The 10,000-nt window shown below is 48.3% G+C and overlaps 1 protein-coding gene across 2 annotated transcripts in view; it reads left to right on the top strand.

Annotated features, from left to right (window-relative positions):
• The window catches only part of LOC143284787 (uncharacterized), a 30,462-nt gene that overhangs the window by 441 nt on the left and 20,021 nt on the right, over positions 1 to 10,000 (top strand). For both annotated transcript variants that reach the window (XM_076591807.1, XM_076591808.1), the window contains 4 exons: positions 1 to 304; positions 1,967 to 2,181; positions 3,724 to 3,803; positions 9,362 to 9,525. The exon at positions 1 to 304 is cut by the window's left edge. In XM_076591807.1, coding sequence (XP_076447922.1) covers positions 241 to 304; positions 1,967 to 2,181; positions 3,724 to 3,803; positions 9,362 to 9,525 — 523 coding nt within the window. In that variant the 5' untranslated portion in view covers positions 1 to 240. The remainder of the gene's footprint in view (positions 305 to 1,966; positions 2,182 to 3,723; positions 3,804 to 9,361; positions 9,526 to 10,000) is intronic.

Here is a 10,000-nt window from a genome sequence, read left to right as displayed (position 1 = left end):
AGTGGCTTCAGTTAGCAAAGGGACTCAAAGAAGACATGCACTATCCACCTGTTTTTAGAACAGTGAACAGAAACTGCAGCCTTTCCGTAACCACTTCAAGAACACGATCGATGTGAGCACCGTTCGATGTAGATCATAACAAACCGCCAAAAATCATCCGGGGTGTACAATGAAAGTAACCTTTTGAAAAAACAGAACCATTTGTTTTCCAAAGAGCTAATCCATCGAAAAAGAGGAAAGATGTCGCTGCCTGATTCTGACTCGATCCTGGAACGTTTCGATTTAGACCTGGCTGTAGACAGAGGTAAGTTGTGCTGTGTTCGTCTTGCTGGTGCTGTGGTCTGTGTGTGTTGATGGGCATTCAACCATGAAACGGCCATGATCAATTTATTGATCTCTCTCTCTCTCTCTCTCTCTCTCTCTCTATCTGTGTGTGTGTGTGTGTGTGTGTGTGTGTGTGTGTGTGTGTGTGTGTGTGTTTGAGAGAGAGAATGACAGACAGACAGTCAGACAATAACAGAGACAGAAAGGCCGAATAGGCGGAACTGGAATGGCAGGCAGGCTTAAAACGGGACAGGGAGTCAGACTCTCGAGAGGCCACTGAGGGTGGCGTTCCAGTCACAGAGAAAGCGAAACGGGTATAGGCGAATCAGACCTTCACCCTGCAGGTGTGTGTTGTGTGTGTCTGTCGGGCCTGTCTGATGCCGTCCTGATCATGAAAGAAGGGGCAGTATACACAGGAACAGGCTTTTATCGCCACACATTACCTCTTCTGGGGTCCAGGCCGTCACCTACAACACTCTGTCAGTCTACTGTCTCTGTCCGGGCCGTCTTCTGAGCTGCACAAACAATGCACGATAATCACAGATATTCAGTATGTAGGACAGGCAGAAACTAGCATACTGAGGACAGGCAGAAACTAGCATACTGTAACAAACACACATACAACAAACACATTTGATAAATAAAATAAAAAAGAATCAACTTCGAACTATCTAACAGTATTTTAAACTAAAATGTCATATTACGCACACATAGGCCAGTGCATTTATTGTGGGGCCCATCATTAATTACAGTAGTTTAAGAGCGGAACTGGATTTAGAATGAAACCGCATTTATTGCTAAATGTTGGTGAATGTTGGAACAGAGAGGTGTATACCTGGAGACAGAAGATAAGCGGACATTGCTGCTGTCACTTTAAATGGGCGCGCCTTTCTCGGTCGAACTCAGTGACAATGTACAACCAGCCAACTTCACAACTTATTTCAGTTTACTTCATGTTCGTTCTTGTTCTTGTTGTTTATAGTCCAGCCGACCGCACAGGGCGATATCTGATCAGGACTGTCAAACCATACAAATGCTAAACCGCGTCAACACAAAATTGTCACATCTACAAAACAACACTAAGACAAACCCACAAAACACAGTTCATGACACAGTATCCCAACCATTTAGCTCCTTCGGGCAAACAAGACTAGGCCATGCCGAGGACGCCAGCCATTCCGCTCAATTCATCATCCCCAGGTTACAAAAAATCATAAATAAGGGAAAAAAGACCCAATAATTCGAAGTCAAACAAAAATACATAAAAGGCCATATAGGTAAATAACGCTGCAAAATGGGCAGCTTCTGTCCATCCCAGTGTTCATAACCTCACAGAACAAAAACCTGCAGCACAGATAGTACATCATAGACTGCGGAAAAGAGAAAATGTGTCAAGGCTCGTAAATGAAAAAAGATAGAGAAACAGACAGGGAAGGTAGAAAAAAGGAGACAACAGTGAAGGAATAAGAAACAAGGCAGAAACAAAGAGAGTGATAGAAAAGAGGAAATTTCTAGCACAGAATCTCCAGAGGGCGGGGATGCTGTTTATACTGGAAGACCCCGCCATCCCCACAGGGGATACTTCATGCTCACTCACTTGAAACTGAGCACATGTGTGAGACACACGTTGGTTATTTTCCAGTCCATGAGAACCAGGGACTAGAGCCGCCGTGGACATCAAAGAGCCCGGCAGAGCTCTTGCGTCTGTGGCTGGCACTGCTTCCAGGGGAGGTCACCAGCAGACTGGAGTTGGCTCTCCACCAAACCATCCCGTTTATGCCCCCTGATTTCACGCCGGAGGTGCTGGCCACAGCCAACCACGAGGTCCCCTCCCTGACTCACGTGGATGTGCTTTGTGTGAGATTTGGTCGCTTTGTTGGTTTTTTGGGGTTGTTTTGTTCTGGTGTGTGTGTGTGTGTGTGTGTGTGTGTGTGTGTGTGTGTGTGTGTGTGTGTGTGGTCTACCGTGGATTTCTAACAGTGTCTTAACAAGGAATTTGTTAGAGAGCTGTGTGTACGGTGCGAAGGAGATTATTCATAGAAAGTGTAGAAATGTGCCTTGTTCGTTATTACATTTGATACGTTGCACACACACACACATACACACACACACTCTCTCTCTCTCTCTCTCTCTCTCTCTCTCTCTCTCTGGCTGGCTGTCTGTCTCACTCTCTCTCTCTGTCTGTCTCTGTCTCTCACATACACACACACACACACTCTCTCTCTCTGGCTGGCTGTCTGTCTCACTCTGTCTCTGTCTCTCACATACACACACACACACACACACACACACAAACACACACACTCTCTCTCTCTTTCTCTCTCTTCATGTTCAGACCATCCTCTCTCTCTTCATGTTTAGACCATCCGTGGTACAAAGAATAATCTTTGTTGGATCTTTTCAAACAAAGGGATTGTAGGAAATGAGCGGGTGAATCGGATCGTTGTGCGTAAAAAAGGCACACTGAATATTTACAATGCCAGAAATTCGCATTCCATATTAATTACAAGAAGGTTATTCACTACTGGAGAAAACTTTCTGGAACCATGTCATAAACTGAAACAGAAGTTTGACCCTGACAAAGAAAATACTATCAATAGCTCGCGCAGAATTGATCGCATGTTTTCTTTTAAAACAAAGGGACATCACAGCAGCAGATGGCTCACCAGTCTAATATACAGACTAAGACTGGATGCCATAAAAACTTTTTTTTTCCTTTTTTTTTTTTTTGCTGCCCCATTCATCTGCACCATTTCAGTGGCATTACTCCCACGCCGCTCATTTAGATTCCCCCATACACTGCCAAAACAAAATATACTTCTAATGTGACTTGCATTCGCGGTAATGAAATTAACCCCGTGCATATCATCCATAAATATGAACAGTTAAAACCATATTTACCTATATCATTTACAAAATCTGCAGGTCCATCTGCTCCCATTAGAAATGTGTTTTATGATAATCAACATGTGTTTGAAATAGTTCAGAGTTGGAGCCCCATTGGCTCTTTGCTGTAATTCTACTGGCTGACTATATAGTTTGTTTTATTTCGGTTATATCCTTTTTATGCTAATTGGGGAGAGAGGAAGAGGGAAAGCAGTGATGATTTAAGGCATGGTGGGGTGGGAAAGATGATGGATTCTCATCTTAAATCACATAATTATGTGGACAGACGTTGAGCAAAAGAACAAATGAACGAATGAACACATACTCTGTCTCTCACTTCGCTCTCTCTCTCATATATATGCGCGCGTGCACACACACACACACACACACACACACACACACACACACACACATACACACCCACTCCCCCGCCCTCCACCACACACACATACACACATCCCCCATACACGCACAACCCCACACAGAACTCACGGAAAACCCCACTGTCTACAGGTGTGCATCCATTTCGCCATGCAGTGTGACTTCTCCGTGACTGCAGCCCTCATCTTCACTGTGGACCGCGCCCTCTACCGGTCAGTCCGCATACTAGCCGCCAGCGCCTTCTGCAGTCCCACACCTACCAGAAAGCTATCCCCCTCCACTTGACCTCGAGTCGTGGTCTGGGCGCTAGTCATTCGGATGAGATGATAAACCGAGGTCTCGCCGTGTGCAGCAAGCACTCAGCGCACGTTAAAAAAAAATCCAATACGGCAGTTGTCCATGGCAAAATTTCGTGTTAAAACCAACTCTGATACTCACGTGTGTGTGTGTGCGTGCGTGCGTGCGTGCGTGCGTGCGTGCGTGCGTGCGTGCGTGCGTGCGTGCGTGTGTGTGTGTGTGCGTGCGTGCGTGCGATCGTGTGTGTGTGGTGTTCGCGCGTGTGTGAGAGTAACTGGTAGTGGTGTGTGTCCATCGAGATCGATGATGACCATCGTTGTCATCCAGCTGGGGGATGGGGGGGGTGGGGGTGGGGGGGGGGCATGCTCATGAATCTATCTGTGAATGCGCAGATGGCTGAATAGTCCAATCTGCGCACGAAATGTTCGCTGACAGTTGGGGCAGACAAAGACAGGATATCATTGTCAGGGAGCTTGTTTGCCCGTGACTTTCTGGCCTGCCTCTTCTGAACAGCCGCAGCAGTCCTGTTGGCCTCGCACAACTTGGCGCCTTTGTGCACAGCAGCGCGCCATTTGTCACGGTCCACTGCAGATTCCTCCCAGGAGTCAGGGTTGATATCAAACGCTTTCAGAGAAACTTTCAGAGTATCTCTGAAGCGCTTCTTCTGACCTCCATGTGATCTCTTCCCTTGTTGCAGCTCGCCATAGAAGAGCCTTTTGGGCAGCCGATGGTCTGGCATGCGCGCCACGTGTCCAGCCCAGCGAAGCTGGGACTGCATCAGGATGGTGAAGATGCTGGGAAGGGTGGCTTTTGCAAGCACCTCCGTGTCTGGGGTCCTGTCTTGCCACCTGAGGTCCAGTAGCTTCCTGAGGCATGTTGTGTGGAAGTGGTTCAGCTTCTTGGCGTGTCGTTGGTACACTGTCCAAGTTTCGCAGGCGTACAGTAGTGTTGGGAGAACTACTGCTCTGTAGACCTTTAGCTTGGTCTCAAGACCAATGCCTCTTCTGTTCCAGACATTTGCATAGAGTCTGCCAAAGGTTATGCTTGCTCTTGCAATCCTGACGTTCACTTCATCGTCGATGGTCGCATTTCGTGGCAGTGTGCTGCCAAGGTATGTGAACCGCTCCACCGCACTGAGTCTCTGACCGTTGACTGTGATGTTGGGCTCAACGTGTGGTTTCCCTGGGACTGGCTGATGGAGAACTTCAGTTTTCCTCGTGCTGATGGTAAGGCCGAAGTTCCTGCTGGCAGTGGCAAACTTGTCAACGCTGAGTTGCATGTCAGCTTCAGATCCAGCGTTGAGGGTACAATCATCAGCAAACAAAAAGTCTCTGATGATGTCTGTCATGACCTTAGTTTTTGCTTGAAGCCTTCTGAGGTTAAACAGCTTGCCATCTGTTCGGTCCTTTAGGCCGATTCCAACATCGCCATCTCTGAAGGCATCAGTAAGCAATGCAGAGAGAAGATGAGGCTGAACAGTGTTGGCGCCAGGACACAGCCTTGCTTGACACCATTTGTGACAGGAAAAGGAGCAGAGGTTTCACCATTGTCCTGGACTCGAGCCTGCATGCCTTCATGGAATTGGCTGACCAAGGAAATAAATTTCCGAGGGCATCCGTACTTGGCCATGATTTTCCACAGTCCCTCTCTACTCACAGTGTCGAAGGCCTTAGTGAGGTCGACATAGGTGGAGAACAGATCAGCATTTTGCTCCTGACATTTCTCTTGCAGCTGCCTTGCAGCAGACACCATGTCGGTGGTTCCGCGCTCTTTCCGGAATCCACATTGGCTCTCAGGCAAATGACCTTGGTCAAGGTGTGCTGTGAGGCGGTTTAGTAGGATCCTGGCAAGTATCTTGCCTGCGATGGAGAGTAAGGAAATGCCCCGATGGTTATCACAGGCTTGCCGGTTCCCCTTTCGCTTGTACAAGTGAATAATAGATGCATCTTTGAAATCCTGGGGGATCGTCTCTTCTTTCCACATGAGTGAGTACAGCTGATGGAGCTTCTCAGTCAGCATAGTGCCTCCATCCTTGTAGACCTCTGCTGGTATGGAGTCTGAGCCAGGTGCTTTGCCACCAGATAGCAGATGGATTGCTTTCTGAATCTCAACAAGTGTCGGCGGATCGTCCAGTTCTTCGTTGATGGGGACTTGTGGGAGACGGTCTATGGCTTCATCATTTATGGAGGAAGGGCAATTTAGGACACTGTTGAAGTGCTCAGCCCAGCGTTCGAGAATTTTCTCCTTCTCGGTGATCAAGGTATTCCCATCTGCACTGAGGAGGGAGGGTGGGGCCGTAGATTTCTTTTAAGGCATCATAGAACCTCTTCATATCGTGCCTGTCAGCATATCCCTGGATCTCATCAGCTTTGTCACTCAGCCACTTATCCTGCATCTGACGTAACTTTTGCTGAACAGTCCTGCGGATGGCATTGTACGCATCCTTTTTTGATGTGGACTTTGGGTTGCTCAGGTAGGCTTGATGCAGACGGCGTTTCTCATCCAGAAGCTGCTTGATTTCATCACAGTTTTCATCAAACCAGTCTTTGTGCTTTCTGGTCATGGGTCCCAGGGTCTCTGAAGCTGTACTATAGATCAGCTCGCGCAGGGTACTCCAGTCAGACTCCACATTCTGGTTGTCCAGAGAGGCGGATTCCAGACGATCTTCCAGCAGCTCCACAAAGGTCTGTTTGATGGTGATGTTTTTCAGCTTAGCGATGTTGAGCCGTTGTGGAGCCTTCTGGCCTTGGGGGCGTCTCTTGGGTTGGATTCGAATATTCAGCTTCGAGACTACAAGGCGATGGTCTGTCCAACACTCGGCGCCGCACATGGTCTTTGGCACACGTACATCTTGCCTATCCCTTTTTCTGACGATGACGTAATCGATGAGATGCCAATGCTTTGAGCGAGGGTGCATCCATGACGTCCTGTTACGGGTAGGGAGGCAGAAAACTGTGTTGGTTATCAGCAGTTCGTGCTCTGCACAGGTCTGAAGCAAAAGCAATCCATTTGGGTTGCAGTGTCCCACGCTGTGCTTTCCAATCACTCCATCCCAGGAGATGTAGTCAGAGCCAACTCTAGCATTGAAGTCCCCAAGAATGATGAGCTTGTCTGCTTTCGGGATAGCAGCAATGACAGAGTGAAGGTCCTCGTAGAACTTCGCCTTCACTTCATCCGGGTTGGTCATGGTTGGGGCGTAGGCACTGACAATGGTGAGGTGCTTCTGGCCAGATGCCAGTGGGAGTTTCAAGGACATAAGCCTATCGTTGACTCCCTTTGGGATTCCAGCTAGCTTGCTGACAAGTGCTGTTTTTACTGCAAAACCAACGCCAGGCTCACGTCGCTCTTCGCTTCCCCCCGTTCATTGAGCTCGCCTTCGCCTGCAAGCCGAGTCTCACTCAAGGCTGTGATGTCAATGTTGTATCTGGCGAGTTCGGATGCAACTAGTGCCGTTCTCCTTTGGGGTCTGTCCGCGTTATCTCTGTCCAGGAGAGTCCTTATGTTCCAAGCACCAATGGTGAGAGGAACGATCCTTGTTTTTTCCTTTTCTTTCTCTTTGTTTCGACCGCTGATGTAGGGTCCCCGCCAGCCGCGGTATGCTGGCCAGGGTGATATGGAGCAGGGAATTTTTAGGGCACCTTTTCTAGCCCCTTCCTCATGCCAGGGGGGTGAGCAGTGCATTCCTAAAGAGGGCTGCTAAGACGCTCAGACGGCTGCCGAGCTCCATCGCTGCTCCTGTCGATGAAGAACGACCCTATGGCCTGAGCCGCTGCGTGCAGGTCTGCGGCTGCGACTGCCAGTGTACCCACACCTGTCGTTTCGTCGCTCGTCTGTCGCCACAGGACTTGGGGGTGATGAAAGGATGAAGGATGAAAGGTCATTAAGGATGAATGATGACTTGCGCGATGAGTTTGTTTAAAGTGAAGAGGAGTTGCGCAACGTCAACCTCACTCTCTCGTCCGGGTTCACCAATTTCCAGTGGCAAGACTAAGTCGAGACGACTGGAGGATGAGCACGGATGCAGTGGATGACCAAGATATCCTTTCGGTGTCGCATCTTGCTCTCTGCACTCCACAGTGCGTTGCTGTAACCGCCTTCCTCTCCGTTGAACCGATAGGTTTCTTCCGCAGCTTCTGCCGGATCCAGACTTCACATGCATGGGTGGACACACCCCGGGGGCCAACTGCGTGTGGCATGCACACAGCACGGTGGAGCTAGATGGCCGTCGGTGGCTCTCCTGAGCCGACGCCCTTTTATGGATCTTTTAATTCCATAAGGGTGTCTAGCCACCCGCCTCACCAGTCCCGGTTTAGTCGCCGGCACCCCGACCATGAACAGGTTGTACTGGATTACAGGTTACCAGTAGCAGATCTAATGACCTGACCTGTGTGAGAGTAACTAAGGCCTGACTGAATGACAGGAAACGAATGATGAACGTTTGAAGACATCTCATAGTCGGCTTTGCCACGGTAGACAGCCGACTGTGCAAATGACTGTGTTTGTAAATCGTATAGGAGTGTGTAAGTGTCCACGTAACCCTATCATTCAATCAACGATATAAATCTATATTGTTATACTGTCTGGTCTAGAGAGGTAATGATTCATCAGTGAAATTAATGTCACTGCGAACATTTACACATTTGCACACACACACACACACACACACACACACACACACACACACACCAGCACGCACACACACACACACACACACACACACACACACACACACACACACACACACATATATATATATATATATATATAGAGAGAGAGAGAGAGAGAGAGAGAGAGAGAGAGAGAGCTGTGTTTTTTCATGTTTTTTTTCATGTCAAGTGGCACATTATTTGTTTAGAAGCAGGACGATACCTTTACAGCAGAAGAGTCCATCTGTAAACTAACCAGGAAAGTTGATAATAATAGTGATGATGATGATAATCGTCATTATCATCATCATTTTCCCGCATCTAACAATTTAACATAAAGGAATGGAAGACACTTCGGACTTTCGAGAGTATGACTGAGCAGAGATATGTAATTAACCTGGAAGATTCAGGCAAATGTCTGCAGTTAATGGGAGGGATAAAAAGCGCTCACGTGTTTCTTCTTCTCCTTAATGAGACGTGTCGCCGCTCTTTCTCTGTCTGAACCTCACCGTTGGAATAAGCTCCCAATTTCGCTTCGTCAAACCTGTGCACTGGCACTCATCTCCGGCTTTCAGGCCCGGCCTTAAAACCTACTTCTTTCCAACACACCACCTCACTCAGTCCCACCCCCCACTCCCACCCACCCACCCCTCCTTCTTCCCAGTCTACACCTAAAGCTTTCTATATACACGTATTGATAAGTTTCATCTTCTAACCCTACTGAATCAGAGCTACGCTGCTTGTGAGTGACTGGTGTGGACGCGCTTTGATTTGTCTCTGCACAAGATTCAGAGCTTTACAGACACAATGTCTACTAATCCTAACAGATTCGGACGCTCCAAACCGTTGCTACGAATCGTGGCGGATCTGCGTCGTGTGAGCCCTGGCACGGCCTTGGCGCCTCAGGTGACGCTGCGAAGGGCCAGGGTGCTCAAAGACCAGGGGGACCTGAATGGGGCTTTGAGGGTCATCCACACCATCATTAGCAGAGGTGTGTGCGTGTGTGTGAGTGTGTGTGTGTGTGTGTGTGTGTGCCACGGTGTGTCTGTGTCTGTGTATGTGTGTCTGCGTGTTACGTGTGGTTAAGAATTTTGGGTTGGCGATGGAGGAAGGGGGGAAGAAGCAGAAGTAGAGAGTGGTGGGGTCTTGTGTTGGGCCACAACAACAGCAACTACTGACGGCTTAAAAAAAAAGAAAGAAAAAAAAGAGAGATGATAATAAGATAAAATAAACATCCCGTCTTCATTGCTGCATACAGGGCCTCTGTTTGTCGTCTTATCCGAATCACTAGCACTCAGACCAGCACTCATGCTTCAGTGAAGAGCCATTAAAAAAAACTTCAATCAAAACAGACGCTCGTCAGCTTCGAACCATGGACTTGCGATCTTCTCGCTGCATAAGTATACAAAATCCACAACGCCACCGCCCGAGTTAACGAGTCAGTGTATGTATATGTGTACACACAC

The sequence above is a fragment of the Babylonia areolata genome, chromosome 8, assembly GCF_041734735.1.
Source record: "Babylonia areolata isolate BAREFJ2019XMU chromosome 8, ASM4173473v1, whole genome shotgun sequence".
NCBI classification, from domain to species: Eukaryota; Metazoa; Mollusca; class Gastropoda; order Neogastropoda; family Buccinidae; genus Babylonia; species Babylonia areolata.
The sequence above is the reverse complement of the archived record's forward strand: the minus strand, read 5'-3'. Positions and strand labels throughout refer to the sequence as shown.